Source organism: Panthera onca, chromosome B1 (genome assembly GCF_046562875.1).
Source record: "Panthera onca isolate mPanOnc1 chromosome B1, mPanOnc1 haplotype 2, whole genome shotgun sequence".
Classification (NCBI taxonomy): Eukaryota; Metazoa; Chordata; class Mammalia; order Carnivora; family Felidae; genus Panthera; species Panthera onca.
Window position 1 is genome coordinate 155,527,332 of NC_138342.1, and position 17,505 is coordinate 155,544,836.

At 41.9% G+C, this 17,505-nt stretch overlaps 2 protein-coding genes across 8 annotated transcripts in view; one reads left to right on the forward strand and one right to left on the reverse strand.

The window, feature by feature from the left end:
• ELP3 (elongator acetyltransferase complex subunit 3) overlaps positions 1-2,914 on the reverse strand; it is a 98,836-nt gene extending 95,922 nt beyond the window's left edge. Inside the window, exon 1 of the mRNA XM_060653672.3 lies at positions 2,806-2,914. Within this exon, the coding sequence (XP_060509655.1) occupies positions 2,806-2,824 (19 nt within the window). The 5' untranslated portion in view covers positions 2,825-2,914. The remainder of the gene's footprint in view (positions 1-2,805) is intronic.
• Positions 2,915-3,014: 100 nt separating this feature from the next.
• The window catches only part of NUGGC (nuclear GTPase, germinal center associated), a 55,633-nt gene continuing 41,142 nt past the window's right edge, over positions 3,015-17,505 (forward strand). The window contains exons 1-4 of one of the 7 annotated variants that reach the window (XM_060653666.3): positions 3,015-3,211; positions 11,555-11,676; positions 13,878-13,966; positions 16,900-17,004. In XM_060653666.3, the coding sequence (XP_060509649.2) occupies positions 13,924-13,966; positions 16,900-17,004 (148 nt within the window). In that variant the 5' untranslated portion in view covers positions 3,015-3,211; positions 11,555-11,676; positions 13,878-13,923. Of the gene's footprint in view, positions 3,212-3,245; positions 3,773-6,286; positions 6,419-6,784; positions 6,910-11,554; positions 11,677-13,877; positions 13,967-16,899; positions 17,005-17,505 lie in introns of those variants that run through there. The other 6 variants (XM_060653665.3, XM_060653671.3, XM_060653668.3 and 3 more) reach the window with 6 other exon arrangements.

Genomic DNA, 17,505 nt, shown 5'->3' on the forward strand with positions numbered 1-17,505 from the left:
ATACTATAAAAATGTCAGAACCTAGTTGCATGAGAAAGCACCAAAGTGGTTAAAATAACTTCCCTTTATCTCCATAATTATAACTACCTTTGGATGCATTACTTCATCTTACTCTCAGAATAGGATGCAGTAGATAGAACAGAAATATTTGCTTGTTTTGTGAAAATGCTACCAAGGGGTAACAGTGAAACTCAAATCCAGGTATCCACAGAAGTAATATTACAAAGCAATGCAATACTACTTTGTAATACAAAGGATGTTAGTTCTATACTTGTACAGGGATCTTAATGCATCTCTAAGATATAGTCTGCTCACCATCACGACCTCCTGGCAACCGACACTTCTGTTCTCATCAAAAAGGCAATAGCAGAAACTGACATGTTTTTACTTGACCCCATCCCAATTACGGTTGATTGGTGCAAGGATGGGCACCTCTCCAGATCAGGCAAATCTGAGCTCCTTTCTCAAGGCAAAAACTGCCAGTCTCTCTTCAGTGATAAAAGCTGTGAGACTGCAGCTTGGGAACTGCCAGCAAACATACTTCTAGCCTGTAGAGAAAGCTAGTTGCACGTGCAAAGATGATGGAGTCATCAGAAAAAACTACAGATGAGAAAGCCCTGGCATTTATGGAGCCCTTTCATTTACTTTATCTCATGTGAAACCACACAACACTACAAGGTGGACATTGTTAGCCCCTTTTACAGATGTTAAAAATTAAGGGAAGTTAAGATGTCATTGTAAACGGCATAGTTAAGACTCAAATCCAGGTGTTTTCTCCACAACTTCCACGCTTTTTTTTCACTGTACCAAGCTGCCTCTAATTTAATGAAGCAAAGCTAACACAACGTGAGAGAAAAAAGTCCATGTACAATCAAAGGCTAAATGCTTTCCAAATCATGTAATTCAGCACTCCAGAGTGCCAAAAAAGGCACTGCAAGGACATGTAATAGAAGATTGATGATGGTGGTGATGGAAGAAGGGGGAGAAGGAGGAGAGGAAGGAAAGGGAGGGCTTCTTTCTTCATTAAGCCAAAGTAGCTCGGCTTTCACCTGTTTAATATATTGAAACACTATGTAATAATTAATTTGGAGAGGAAAAGGAGATTCAAGACATAAAGATTTTAAAAACGAATTGTATAGCTCTTGAGTATATCAAAACTTAACTAGAGAAGTAAATTAGTAAGGAAAGTCTTTATGGGGGAAATGGCATGGGGGTCTTTGAAGAAAGGGCAAAGTGGACAAGCAAAACAGAGGGCAATCCAGAAGGAACAGTGCCAGGTACAGGAATTACCTACCTTTGTGTGAAGGAGTGTTGCCTAACTAGAATATAGCCTTTCTGACAAGGCTCAATAAAAAACATAGTACAGGGTATGCTGACTACTAGGCAAGTCATTTAAATGGACTGGATAATTATATAACCTCAAGTCTGGCAGTAAAAAGAGGAAAGTAGTGTTTAAAAAAATAAGTATACAAAGAAAATGATACAAAAATGATTCAGAAGGTGAAAAGAATACATATTAAGTAAAAGGCTCTAGAAAGGCAACAATGAAAAAATAACCCACAAAGATTTAAAGTAAAAACACTTGGACAATAGGTTCCTGTTCCCAGCCTCCAACACTCACTGGTTATGCGATAATGGGAAGATCAATGACTTCTGTACCCCCATTTCCTTGCCTGCAAAATTGGGGTAATACAATACATATTTGACAAGACTATTGTAAGAATCAACTGAAATAACATTATAGGAAAGCCAAAGTACTAGTCAGATACTAGTTATTGACGAAGGTGGGTTAGGATGATGATGGCCAAAATGATGACTAATAAACTATTTCAGGAGGCAGGACTTAGCGACAGGTGAAGAGTGTAAAGCGGTCTGGCCTGACAGGCAGAGGAGCAAGGCAGAGGAAGAAGATTTGGGACATGTAGTTTGATGCCACAGGACAACTGAAGGTAACCTGGACATTTGGAATTGTTCCCAGAAATGGCAGTTGATGCCCAAAGCCATAGTGATAAAGATTTAAACAAACAAACAAAAAACTGTGGGTTTTTTGGGTGCACACAGACAGTCTGACCATCAGTTCCAATTCCTATGTATAATTTTGGACTGGGAACGTTACTTAACTCTGAATCTCAGCTGCTTCTTCTGTAAAGGGGAAATGATACCAACTTCAGAATTATTAGCAAAGGCTCAATAAATAGCCTTTACTATGGCAACCACCAATCATTATTAGACTGCTCAACTGAGCGTACAGAGACAAGTTTAGAACTTGTGAGAAAATACTTGAAATTTGACTCCATCCTGTTGAAAACGAAAGACGGAATTGCTCCCGGCCAATTCAGGAGGTAATATAAATCGGGAAGAACTGTATGACCCACAGACAACCAAGGACTGAGTCTTTCTTTCTTTCTTTTTTTCTTTCTTTTTTTTAACTAAAACAACAACAGGTTAAACGTACCATAAAATCTTAGCAAATTAAGAGACCCGAGAGCACGTTAAATCGACCAACCACGTTGACTCCTTGTAAGGCATACCTTGGAATAAAGCTTTTCCTGCCATCTAAGCAAAAGACACCAAGTGACTGCCAAAAAAGAACAGAGTAACGGCAGGCTAGCTTAAAATGCACAATATGTAAAACGAGAAGATAGAGGACTGGAGCCGACACACAGACTGACCCTAAGGTGGCAGAGCGACTGGCTGAGGCAGAGGATTCCCGCGGGAAAAACTGCTTTCAGCACCTGACCGCCAAGGTGTTCGCCCCTCCCCTACTACCCCGCAAACCCGCCCGCTTCTCCCTCCCTTCCGCACCTTTCCGCTTCTGCCTCATTTCTCCGCGGTAGTCGTAGCTGCTACCACACACACCGTGGCTAACAACTCAGACCTCAGGCAAAGTTGACAGCCACAAAGCAACCCCAACCTGTCGTAAAACGACGTTCAACATATCGTAAAGCTGTTCCCAGAAGACGGCGCGCGCAGAGGCCCTCCCCGCCCCCCAGCGGCGGCTCGCGCAGCTGCAGGAGGCGGAGAAAATCTCCAGCCCAAGCTGCTCCTGCCTCGGATCTAAAGGCTGTAGAATGGGATCCTCTAAACGCCGAGGAGCGCATGGGCGCTAGAAAGCTCGACCTGGACAGTAGAACGGCCGGACAGTGCTTATGTACAGAGGCTACGCCAGGCTTATTTAGAGAGGCTCCGTTTTATCTATTGCGTTTTTAAGGTAGCCTACCCTTACTCTCTAACTTTTTGGCAGTCACTTGGTGTCGTTTGCATAGATGGCAGGAAAATGAGAGTGTGAATGGGGATGGCTCTAAATAAGGGTACTTGAGCCCAGGGTCCTCCTCCTCCAGGGAGGCTGGGCTGGAACCTCGGTGGGAGATAGTGCGAGGATGAGCCCGCTAGTGTGGTGTAAACTAAATCCAGGGCCTGGTGGCTATTATCATATTTACACTGGAGATTCCCAAGCTTGGCTGCGTATTAGAATCACCTAGAGAGTAGTGAAATATTCCAGTGCCCAGATCACATACCATACTAAATTAAATATCAAGGGGTAGAGCCAGTCATGTTTTAAAGATCCTTGGGTGAGTACAATGTGCAGCAAAGTTTGGGAACTACTGAACGAGACTAGAAATGATTGTAACTTGAATCGGAGGAGTAAGCTGTGGAGATGATAAGTGTTCAGATTCTGAAAATATTTTGGAGATTTCAACACGATTTCCCGACAGACCAGATATGGGATGTGAGAGAAATAAAGACATCAACATCAAGCTTTTGGATCAAGGTACTGGAACCATATACTTGCCATTAGCTGAAACGGAGAAATCTGTAGGCAGAGTGGGGTTTTGAGGGGGGTGTAAGGAGGTCAATTTGGATATGTTGTATTTGGGATGCCTAGTTAGCAGTAAGGCATGAAAAAGGTTCAGGCTGTACATGCCAAATGAGAGTTATAGGTATATAGGTGAAATTTAAAGCTATGAAACAAGGTGAATGTAGAAAAGAAAGAGAAGACTAAAGACAAAGCTTTGGGGCATTCTAATCCTAGCAGGTTGAGAAGGGGAATAACCAGCAAAGGAAGGTGAAGTGGTGCCCTCAGGGAGTTTAGAAGAAAACTAAGAGAGGTGCGGTTACCTGGAAAACAAGCGAAAGTGTGTTGAGGAGGGAGTGATCTACTGGGTCAAAGGCTGCTGAAGGATCAAGTCAGACGAGGGTCGAAAATTGACTAAGATCAATGGAGACTTTGACAAGAACAGTTTTATGAAACTGTAGATGTGAAGGCTTGACTATAGAAGGTTTATGGTAGATTGAGAGGGGAGGAATTTGAGAGAGTGAGTTTACACAACTCTTGAGGGATTTTGCCTTCAAGAAGTACAGAGAAATGGGGTTGTAGCTGGATGAGAAAATGGTGTCAAAGGAAGTGTTTATTAAAACAATAAATAACATACAGTTTTTATGTCAATGGGAATAATCCAATGGAGAGTGAAAAATTTTTTAAATGTTTTTTTAATGTTTATTTATTTTTGAGAGAGAGAGATGCGGAGGGGCAGAGAGAGAAGGAGTCACAGAATCCGAAGCAGGCTCCAGGTTCTGAGCTATCAGCACAGAGCCCAACACGGGGCTCGAACTCACGGACTGTGAGATCATGACCTGAGCTGAAGTCGGACGCTTAACTGACTGAGCCACCCAGGCGCCCCAAGAGTGAAAATTTAATGAATTACAAGAGGAAGGTACTCTTCTTAGCACTGCAGTTGGAGAGAAGGGATGGAATCTGGTGCACAGGGGAAGGGATTCCCTTTTAATGGGTGCCTCGATAGTTCATCTATTAACAGGAAGGCACAGCACCTGAATATAGATTCTGATGGAAGTTTTCTTTCAATTGCTTCAGTGTTTCCAGTGAATTCAATGAAAATGCAGCCTGGTAGCTTCCCCACACTTTTAACAGACCTAGCATTCAGGTGTCCAATACAGATATCAAGGACCACCATAAAGAAACCCAAGAAGCTTTAAAAATGATCAAAATTAATTTTAGTCATTAGGTATTTTAGTAGTGCCTCTGATTTCGAATACGGTTAACTGTTGAAGCAAAGAAACAGCCAGTAGGGGGAGAGCTAAGCATATGTGACATGAACAGAAGATTAAGGTGTAATTTTGCCCAGAAAGAGAAGTAAAGATCCAACATTAATGATGATAGTCACGTTGATTTTCTTTGCTTTGAGCTTTATACTGGTATTTCTATGGTTTTCTTATGGACGAGGCATATCATCTTGCTAAAAGTTCAAAACAACTTTTGAGATCACAGTCTAAATATTTATTTATAATTCTTGTTGACCTCTTTTCTTTCTGAATCCCCACTTTGGAATAAAAAATACCTACAGTTACTGAGAATTATCCTAGTAACAACTGAGTCCGCCTTTGAAGGTCAAACGTAACCTGAAGCTGAAGGTTAAAAAAAATAGCTTTTTCCCTATACTTGATGTGATTGTTTGGGTTGCCAAATACAGTAGAGTAGGTTCTACTTTCTTGTCCATTGGACAGCACTTTTTAAATATTTGTTTTTCTGGTTTAAAAAATATGAATATGAAATTAAGTTCCAGAAAGAGTTCTTTAAAACTGTATGACAGGGGCGCCTGGGTGGCTCAGTTGGTTGAGCAGCTGACTTCAGCTCAGTCATGATATCATGGTTCCTGAGCTCGAGCCCCACATCAGGCTCTGTGCTGACAGCTCAGAGCCTGGAGCCTGCTTTGGATTCTGTGTCTCCCTCTCTCTCTGCCCCTCCCCCTTGCGCTCTGTTTCTCTCTTTCTCTCTCTCTCAAAAATAAATATTTAAAAAAATTTTTTTTAACAACTATGACACTTATTTCTGCAATCAAACAACCTAGCGTTGTTTGGGTTTTGATGAGTTGCAAGACTTTGTTATCAAGAATCGGTTTATCTTTACCATCTCACGTCATCCATCTTACCCAGTTGTCTTTGTGTTTGGGGGTGTGGGAACCAGTGCATTGTCTCTCTTGGGACTGGGGCATTTTTCCTAACTGCTCAAGTAAGTTAGATCCATCAGAATAAGTTTCCTCCTCAAAGAAAGGATGCTGTAGGGTTGATGGTGCAATTTATTTAGAAAGAATAAAAATGACTAATATCTGCCTGCTTGTAGGAATAGAGCAGAGAAGAATGTAAGACTCCCCAATTCACACACAATTCAAGTTTAAATGAAAGGGGAAAATAGCATGAATCAGTTTCTGAAGGAGGAGATTGTCATAAATAACCTTCAAATGGCAAATCAGTTTCACTTCTGCTTGGGTGAATTTGGCTTGTGACTGTGGCCACAAAGGGTATATACCCCAGCTGGTTTCACATAGCTATACCAAGGCAAAGAAACGGCTACCATATCCTTTGTGGACTCCTAGAGCTGAAGCAGATAAAGTGACATCTGGTAAGTTGTATTTCTTATGTAATTTATGCTGTAACTTATGGTTGATTTAAGAAACAGGCTTTCGATTTACCGAAACATTGAGAAGATAGTACTGAGAGTCCCCATATAACCCACACCCAAGTTCCTCTTTTATCTTATGTGAGTCTGGTACATTTGTCACAATTAGTGAACAAATATCAATAGCATTAATATAAACTAAGGGCTGTACTCTATTCAGATATTCTTAGTTTTTATCTGTTGTCCTTTTTGTGTTCTAGGACACACATTACAGGTAGTGGTCATGTCTCCTTAGGCTCCCCTTGGCTGTGACAAGTTTCTCAGACTGTCTTTGCTTTGATGATCTTGATAGTTTTGAGGAGTAGTGGTCAGATCACCTGTAGGATTAACCTTTATTGAACTTTGTCTGCTTTTCTCATGATTGGACTGGAGTGATGGGTTTACGGGAGGAAGATCCCAGAGTTAAAGTGCTGCTGTCATCAGATCACATCAGGGTACATACAGACAGCATGATCTATGACTGTTAATGTTGACCTTCATCACCTGGCTGAGGCATGTCTGTCAGGTTTCTCTACTGGAAAATTCCTCTTTTCCCTTCCTTCCATACTGCCCTCTTTGGAAGGAAGTCACTCTGCAAAGCCCACACATAAAGAGTGGGGAGTTATGCTCCCTGTCCTCGAGGGTAGAGTATCTACATAAATTATTTGGAATTTTTCTGTATGGAAGACTTGTTTCTTCTCCCTCTCTTAATCTTCTTAAAGTAATTTTTTTTTTCATGAAGGAAAGTGGGTTTTACTTTCTTTGTTGGTTTAAGTGAACTTTAAGGCTAATGCAAAGACCAATGAACTAGAATCTGGAAAATCAAGTTTTAGCTTGAATTTTACATAAGGGTATGATCTCAGGCCAGTCACTAAATTTTCTCCCTTCCAGAAACACAGCAATTTCAGTCATCATTAGGGGTAGTATTAATGTCATCTTATGCCTCATTAGCTTTGGCAGGCTTGGGGGAGCAATATGAGAGGATTTGAATTCATTTTGTTAGAACCTGATAAGGCACATTATGAAAATATCTGCTTCTTTTACTTACCTATTCATCCAGGGGAGAAGGAAGGAAAAAATCATGCAATCCAATAACTCCTTTACCATAGCTACCCCTGGGGGCTGTGCTTCTCAGGTTGCACACATTAGCTCGTGTATTAATGCTGAAAATATAACTCTTGTCCTTTGGGGGTTCGAAGGCCCTTGTTTCACTTTTGCTTCTGAGCTAATGTGTTTAAATTGCTTTTTTGGCACATACCTAGTTCGGAAGAGCAGTGCAATGTCCAATAAGTGGTTACGACGTGTTGCCAATGCTAAAGGTACTTAAAACTTAAAAAGAAAGGAAATAAATCCTAAATGTCACCAACATTCCATAAGTTTATTAAGAATCTCCTTTTCCTTATTTCATACTCCAGCCCACCCCCCAGTGGGAGGAGGACAAGACCTTCACCAAGGGTTCTTGAAGGATGATGAGTTAGAACTCACAAGGTGATTGATCAGTGTGGACAAGAATGGAGTCAGTTCATCAGTTAAGGTGGCATATGTACCCTCAAAACTAGAGACTTGGCCCAGGTGAATACTAGTACTGACTTCTAGTTTAACTGTCTTCACCAAATATTCTAAAAATAAACGACATTTGTAAACATGCTGAAGTGCCTGCAGACCAACTGTGCATACAATATTACATTTAATCCAGGTATGTATTATATTTAATCCAGTGAACTCCTGATACAGGTATCTTTATATTCTAATTTTCTAAGAGGGGTAGGTGATTTGATCAGTGTTACATTGAAGCCCTGGAGTGTGATCCCCAAATTCAGGCATTCTGACTCCAAATCCGGAGTAATGTCCATTACATTTTGGAATGTAAGCCCTGTGTGTGCAAACACCCTCCCCATTTTGTTCCCTGATGTATTACCAGCACCCAGAAAAGTGCATGGCATGTAATAGACACTCAGCAATTATTTGAATAGATGTATGAATGAATGTAATTGCTGCCATTATTAATCTTTTTTTTTAATGTTTATTTATTTTTGAGACAGAGAGAGACAGAGCATGAACAGGGGAGGGGAAGAGAGAGAGGGAGACACAGAATCTGAAGCGGGCTCCAGGCTCTGAGCTGTCAGCACAGAGCCCGACGCGGGGCTCGAACTCACGGACCGCGAGATCGTGACCTGAGCCGAAGTCGGCTGCTTAACCGACTGAGCCACCCAGGCGCCCCTATTAATCTTACCACCTAAGATACACTTAAAAGATACACTTCATTCATTCAACAAATATTTATTCAGTGCTTACTATGTACCAAGCCCTTCCCACATTCAGTAAAAGTAGGGAATAAACCAGTTGATGATAATAATACCCCATAAAGGAAGTTTGCTAGGTTAGGCATTTTGATTTTTTTTTTTCCCCATTAGAGCTCCCTTGGGGGGTGGGGGTGGGGGACAGACAGAAATAAAAGGAAAACAAGAATCATGTAGGAAAGGTTAATGATGTGAAGCAAGGTAGGGTGAGATGAGATTCTGACTGAAGGAAAAGAGCTAGGGGAAGAGAACAGGATGTTTGGAATTCCTAAACACATTCAATTCTGCATTAGACACAGAAGGAATGCAGTGAAAGTGTACTATTCAGTCTCTCTCTCTCTCTCTGTCTCTCTCTCTCTCTGTCTCACACACACACACACACACACACACACACACACACACACAGTCTTGTTTTACTTCTGAGGGCACTGAACAATGTTCAGGCAGTACCTTCAGTTTGAGTCCTAAGTACATTTTTATCAAGTAGCTACTCTCAGTCCTACTCTACAGCTTTCATTCCCAAAATGCTTTTGTCATGTATTTGAAGGAGCCCCTCATTTGTGAGCACCCTTCCCTCCACTCTTAAGCTCCAGAGGCTTTATTTAAATAGTATCTATGAGAGGCTGCTTGGTGGGAGGACGAGAACACTGACCTTGGAGTCACTCCAACCTTGGACGAGTTCCTTCCCCTCTCTGGGCCTCAGTGTCCATATCTCTACAATAAGGGGCTTAGGAGCATTCTTTATTTAATTACACTATATGAAGCTGTTCTAGTACAGGAATAACTGTTACATTTGTGTCACCTCTGTTACGTTTCTTTAAGAAAAAAAGACATTAAGCAAGTACAAACAGAAGAAAGGAGGAGTGGAAGAAGCAAAAATAACTGTCAAAAATCATAATTATTTAACAGGAAATGCATTCTGTGCAACCTTCCCATATCTAGCTAAATATGCAGAGTCTCATTTAAAAGATGCTATTCTTAGGCTCAGTGCACATGAATGTAAATACGTACTAAAAGCAAAACTTAAGTGCTAACCGCATAGTTGAAATACAAGTGAAATAAACCACAGGTGAATACCTCGCCTGTGTGAGCAATAAATTTGGACTCCTTTCTATTGCTTCTCCACAGAAGCCAAATTTTCACAAAATACAACCACCGTTACTGCCCTTCCTTGGGGTAAAGTGGATCCCTACATAATCTGAGGAAGGACTATGCACCCATGGGTCATTGGCTCCTGAAAGTGAAATGAACCTGAAATTAGAGACACCTTCCTTGTGCTACTTTTGATTACATAGGAGCCCTAATCATTGGTATGGTCTTGGTGTCAATGGCAGGTGACATTTTAAAATAAGAACTTTAATCCTTTTGGCATCCAACTAAATCAGAGAATATTCATGGTTTAAGGACTTGTTCAACTCTCATTTATAGGTGGGAAAACTAAGCCCCAGGGTGATAAAATAACTTTTCTGAAGTCTTACAGCTCTTTTGACTGGTGGCAAAGCCAGCACTGTACTTTCTACACCTGATTTGCAGTTTATGGCCCTTCCTACCATCATTTAGTTTAGCTCAGTGACTATGTACAGAGTGTCTGTACCACACTACTCTATTCACTGAAATATTTGTTTATAAGCTTTCCTTTTTAAGTGCCTGCTGTTCCCTTCATTCTACTTTCTCAGTCCTACTGTTAGTTATCTCTTTCCATTTTCCTGTGTCTTAGTTTGCTGATTAAATGGTCCCTTTCTGCCAATCTTTGAACACTGGCAGAAGGAACCACAAGCACACCTCAGATAATTTTCAATTTCTCCAAATTTCAGTTAGGGATCACAGATTACTCATGTACCATAGATGCTCCTGCATGGGAGGCTCATGGTTTGGTGTGTCCCCACTGTGTGCAGCTAAGCCCACCCCGAACCCAGATAGTTACATGCTAACAGCCCTTGCTGGCCATTGTGTACAGTTGACTTAATAAATGACGTTAGATGAACTGAAGTTTCTGTGACCCCAATGGCAGCCAAAACCAGTGCCCAGGATTTGGTGAACATGTCTGCTTCTCTTCTAAATCTACTACTGTCTCAGATTGAAGGGCCTTATTCTCACTGTTCGTATGGTAGTAACACTTATCAACTTCTTAGTCCTCTTGGACTTCATCTGACTCCACTATTTCTTCCTGGATTTTGGCTACCAGAACACAAGTTGCCCTGGAGGTCTACAGTGCATTTGTCTATTGATAGGAGCACACATTTTGTTTTGTTTTCAGTGATCTCTATGATACAGTGCCTAATGTTTTGTGTGACTGTGGCTCATTGAGCTGCTGATTTCAGGAAACAACAGATCTCTTTCTTTCTTAGGGGTAATTCCTAGCTCTGTATCTAAAGTTATTGATGGGGGGGTGCCTGGCTGGCTCGGTCAGTAGAGCATGCGACTCTTGATCTCTGGGTTGTGAGTTTGAGTTCCACATTGGGTGTAGAGTCTATTTAAAAAAAAAAAAAAAAACGTTGGGGTCCCTGGGTGGCTCAGTCGGTTAAGTGTCCGACTTTGGCTCAGGTCATGATCTCATAGTTTGTGAGTTTGAGCCCCATGTGGGGCTGTGTGCTGATAGCTCAGGGCCCGGCGCCTGCTTCGGATTCTGTGTCTCCCTCTCTCTCTCTGCCACACCCCCTCTCACGCTATCTCTTTCCTTCAAAAATAAATGAACACCAAAAAAAAAAAAAAGTAAAGAAAAATAAAGTTATTGATAGGCATTACCATATACTTACACACATTATAGCTCATCTATCCTTTGCTTTCCTATCTCACCTAGATCTTGATGTGGTTTGGCATTTCCAACTCAGCACTACAAACCAGGAACCGCTTGCAGCTCTCGTGAATTTTTGTGACCTCATAGAGGACTTCCACTGCCAGCTTTGCTGGTGAGCACTTCAAGTAAGAATATAGGATCTGGGATTTGAAGAGGCCTTCAAGCTCATCTAGTCTAATGCCATTATTAAGTGGTCATTCCGGTATAGGTTCAGACACATTTAGTGGCAGAAAAGTCATTACTTTCTAATGAATTTTATATGCACCTCTAAGGTAGTGTATTTGAAGACCACTATGAGGTCTTCTCCCCGTCTTCTGCCTTTGCCTGTGTCATTCCTTCTTCAGGTTCAGCTTTCGTGGTTCCTATGAAGTCGTCTTCCCTGTTGATGTTGTCCTTGTCTTCCCACTCTCCCCTTTATTTCTTAAGCCAGGATTCCAATTATATAAAAAACTAACATGGTTTAAACAAAAACGGAATAAAAACTGATTTGGTTTTTAAACATCCTTTGGTTTAGAATCTCATCAGGAGCTTCCCATCCATTATTTTATTTATTCATTCATTCACCAATTGTTGTCAGTCATTGCACTTCCTGATAGAAATGCAACATTGAAACAAATGTAGGTATGACCTCAGATAGCTCATGGTTCAGAAAGGAAAAAGGGACAAGGAAGCATGGTAACAGAGATGTCCTTGGAGCAGTGGTGACACAAGAAGGGAAAGATTTGGGAATCAGGGTACAGTTTCACAGAGAAAATGATAAAACAGGATCTTAAAGAGTAGGAATTCGCCGAGAAGAAGAGCAGAAGAGTACCCCACATAGAGAGAACAGTCTATGCTAAAATGTATGGAATAGGGCGCCCTGTCTTGGAGAACTGTAAGGAGTTTGGGGTGGTCTGAGAGGGAGCGTCAAGATAAGGAATGAAGAGATGAGGAACTCTGCCTAAGGCTCAGGACCTTGCACACAGTAGGGATTCACACCACATCCAGCCAACACCCACCAAGTACAGAAACCATTTGGCCAGTTAATATCCACCAGCCAAACTAAGAATAAGAGGCTGTTTTGACTGAGGAGCTGTGATTTTCATTTGGAGTTAATATGTAAATGAGGCATAATCTCTCTAACAGCCTATGGGTTTAGTGGCAGTTGACAGATCAGGTGGGATTTTGCATTTCTCAGAAGGGCCAGTGACTCTCTGCTTTTGAAGTACATGGCTGAGTGATCCAAATAGCAACATCAGGTAAGGAGAGGAAACACTTTGGGGCTCTCCCCAACTGTGTTGCTCAAATTCTCCTCTGTGTGTGGAGACAAAGAAACTCCAGGGTAGCATATCATTACCCAGTGTCCTCTGTTCTGAGCCTCTATGGGTCCCATTCTCCCTCCATGCCCATTTTGTCTACCTATGGACTGGAGACAGGTTGGATTTGACATTTCTCCTTTTGGATGTGCCTCTCCTCCCCCAACCCCCCAACCCTTGCAGATGCCCTAACCTATGGCACTGCATATTGTCCATGAGCTGGGGTGGGGGGGTCTTCCTCATTGAATTGGAGTGGGGTAGCAAGAAAGACTCAGAGAACCTAGTTATTGTATCTCTCCTTCCCCACTCAGTAGTTCCCAAAGCAACTCCAGGGAACCCTAGAAATATAGAATATTCCATCCATCTTCCAGATTCTTGTTGAGATCTGCTGGGACTAAACATAACTGAACCTGATTGGGCCACTAATACTGCACCCAAAGCAGCAAAGCCATATAATTTCACCTTGATGGTTCTGATCACTAGAGGTTTATTGTTACTTTAGAGTTTATTGTTACTAAAGATCTCAGATAATATCATTTTAAAGTTCTATACATACAACTATTATTGAAAACCAATGGTCAGGGGCGCCTGGGTGGTTTAGTCAATTAAAAGTCCGACTTTGGCTCAGGTTATGATCTCATAGTTCATGAGCTCAAGCCCTGTGTTGGGCTCTGTGCTGACAGCTCAGAACCTGGAGCCTGCTTTGGATTCTGTGTCTCCCTCTCTCTGCCCCTTCCCTGCTTGCTCTCTCTCTCTCAAAAGTAAATAAACATTAAAAAATTAAAGAGAAAAAAGAAAACCAATGGTCAAACATTGATTTTTGTCATGTTTAAAGCAACATGTAGTATACGAGGCATTGTGAGGAATTCAAAGATAAGTTAGAATGGCCATTGCACTTTAACAGCTTGGAATCTAGTTGGGGAAACAAAGCATAAGCAGATTTACATGTTGTTGTTATTATTTTGCTTTATGTTTTTATAATTTCTGCTGTTATTGTCACCCCCATCTTTGTACTTTGTATATATTTTTAGGCTGGTTCTCCTAAGTGGACAAAAGCAGGCATTTGCATAACAGGAAATGGAAGAAACTGAAGATTTTGTGGGTCAGGGACCACACCCAGGTAACATCCCTACAATATCCCCTGATGGAGTGCATACTTCCTATTTACCACTATATAATCAAGGGCAAATGGGTTGCGAGTATTTAACTGTAGTCATTGTTCCTTCCTCTTTATTCAGAAGCTGCTTTCTCATGACACAGTTTAATAGTGAATGAATATAAACTATTTCAAGAATTAAATAACCTATTCATGATATAGTGGATTATCTCACCAGCAATTAAATTTGAACACCTCTCCCCTTTTAAAGGGAGGTTTCAGAAAGCCATCTTGGATTTTCAGAGGGTATCCTCTCTGTGAATGGGCAAGGTAAGGCCCCTGGAATCATTTCAGGCACTGTTCTTAGAAGGGGAGATGTAGGGTGAATCCCCTTGGAGTCAGTGAGGTCAGCCTCCCTCCCTAGAAGGCTGGTGTAGGGTCCCTGGAGCCAAGGAGAGAGCCTTCCCTAGGAAGATGCTGGAAAGTAACCCCTGTGTGTAGAGAACAGGATGTATCACATGTATTTCCTCACTCATAGGGGATGAAATCCCTTAGGGGCAAGGAATGTAGGGTTTCTGGGTCAGTGGGGTGGTGGCTAGTGCTGAAAGAGTGGAATTGTTCAGCTTGGAAGAGCCATGGCAGTCTCTGGCAACCCTCTGGATCAGCAATGAACCTGTATCTTGTGTTAGGTGGCTGGGGATCAGTTTTTTAAAGTGACACCTTGTGGCAGCAAGAAGTAACAGCGGCAGTAGAGTAGGTTTACTTCTTTGGCTTGCCCCCACCCAACCTTACTGCTCTTTTTCTTGGGTGATTCAGTGTAAAATGCTGGGAAAGGGGAGGGAGTGCTTGAGCAGTTACAGGGAATGAGAAGAGATGTGGCCAGTTCAGGCCAGTTCATTCCAGTTACAATTTAAATAGAAATACTACCCTTAAATGGTCTAAGTCCAAGATAGACTACTTTCTCCTTTCCAAGTGGTTTTTCATTTTAGCGATTGAAGAAAAAGTTTCACATCCTGCTGTTTTGTCTGACTTCCTAGCCTTTGCTTTAGTTGAGGAATAAGCTTTCAAGCTTTTATCAGATTTCTTGCCAGTTCCTGTAAAATTGAAATGAAGGCCATGGATACATGGGCATGTCCCTTGTTGTTTTTTTTTTTTTTTTTTTTTAACGTTTACTTATTTTTGAGACAGAGAGAGACAGAGCATGAATGGGGGAGGGTCAGAGAGAGGGAGACACAGAATCTGAAACAGGCTCCTGAGCTGTCAGCACAGAGCCCGATGCGGGGCTCGAACTCACGAACCGTGAGATCGTGACCTGAGCCAAAGTCAGACGCTTAACCAACTGAGCCACCCAGGCGCCCCGGGCATGTCCCTTGTTTTATACATGTGGCTAAGATGTGCAAATATCATTCACACAAAAGATTTCCTGAGTTACAAAGCTGAGATCAAGGCCCGACATCCTTTACTTTCCACACACAGATACTTTCTTGTAGCACAGACTAAAGTATTTGTCAGCCTGTAGCTTGTCTAAGGTCCTGAGTGGTACATTCTTTTCTTCTCTGCTTCTTCCTTCTCCAGCTCCAACCACTGAGCCAGCAACTTGGTATTTAATTCTAATGCGGTCCTTAAACTAAGGCATGATGAAATCTTTGAGTTGAGCTGAGTTAAGAAGTTAGAGTGTCTCAGATAGAGGGTCTGAAATACAAGCTCTTTCAACACCCTGTCACTGCATGAGCATATGAGGTGGCAGAGATTCCAGGTTTGGCAAACAGCACCTTTCTGCACTGTAATACTTTATGGGGTGTGAGCTGGCTCCAGGACATGGCAGGATTTGTTCTGGAAGCCATAAGGCTGAGCAGAGACGGAAGGCTGGCTGGACTATCTGGAAGACCTGCTGTCTGGAGCCCAGTAGTGGAGGCTGTACCTTGCAGGTTGCTCTCCTGGGTCCTGATGTGAGCCTTCTTCTCTGTGGTTCTTCAGGGAATATGACCTCCCAATATCATGCTCAGCTTTGGGGGCTCATACCCTTCCATGAGCCATGACTCTTGAGGATCAATTCTTCAGGTTCATCTCATGGCCATTTCCCAAGGCACGAGCCAATCCCAGGAGCACTGGGTTAGGATCATTTCCAATGACCTTGACTCCAAAGACCCACTTATTGCCCTTTTCTAACCATGTGGATACTGCCAGGGGGTATTTTCTAAAACTCATCCAGAACACAATGTTTTGGTTGTACCCTTTCCAGAGAATTATGGACCCTACCAGCCCTTCACTTCATAACCAAAGGAAGCCCATTAAAGTGAATAAATCTTGGGAGAACTACAAAGTTTTGCTTCATGGGGATTTCTATTCTTATTTGTGTAAGGAAGCAGCTGCTAATGACTTTCAGTGAGGAAGGGGGAAAATTCTCCCAAATTTAACCTCTGAAGGGCGTGCACTGGTAGAACATCCTCCTGAATTATTACATTGCATATATTTTTGTCAGCCCTCTCATCTCATAGATGGTCAAGAAATGGTTTGCCCTGGTCATGTGGCCGATTCTTTCCTCTGCATTCTGCTCCTGATCAATTTCTTTCCCAGTTTGAAATGACCTCCCAGAGGCCTTTCTTCACCCCACACTTAGTCCTCTCTTGGGTTTCTCTGTACACAATTGGCATATAGTGAAGAATATCCAGCCATTTTGGCTTCTTAGGGTTTCCAAACTTGTCATTTAATGTCAACATATGTTCTGGGGAGATATTTTGGACTCTGCACTTCAGATCTAGATGAGAAGTTCTGTGACTCCAGGAAGTAGGGACCAGACCGGAACGGCCCAATGGTGCCTGCTTCTGGAATGACTTTACGCATACAGAGCTGGCAGGAGCCTTCTTAGATTCTTTGGGTTTGTGTGTTGATAGAGGTCAGGCAAGTATACTATGCCCCAGGATCTTTAATTTTATATAATCTCTGTTTATCTCTAGTTGATGATGATTTATTTAAAGAGCCAATGAAAAAAAGAAGACGTTCAGATAGAGACCAGCGGTTCCGAGCATTTCCCTCCGTGGAACAAAGTGCTCTTAAGGAATGTGAGTGTCATGAAACTGCTGTGGAGCTTGTTTTAATGTGGCTCTGTCCTTTTCCAAATGTGTCAAAATGCTCAAGGGAAGAGAAGGTCAAATTGGAAAGAAGGATGAAACATAGTCAAATCATCCTGATCCAGAAAAGGGGGCTTCAGAGTTTCTGCAGAGATCTATAATTTGACAATTCATCTGTAGGAGTCTCTGGATAGGAGGGCTGTTATCAGAATAACCTCTTCCTGATTAGAACAAAGATTGTGAAAATGGTTGATTTGGTGCCTTGGTAAGTATTAATATGACGGCCTTGCAAGTTTTCTTTTTATGACCACAGGAGAGAAGAATCTAGAAGGGCTATAACCCATGACAAAGCCTATACTGACTTCTGTAACAAGGAGTTTCAGAGCAGGCTAGCTCCTTGAGAGGCTTTCACAATCAATAATTGCCATCTCCCATGAACTAGTATCTGTAGTGTCAGATAACTTGCTTTCATATTTAATTGGCTTTTCATTT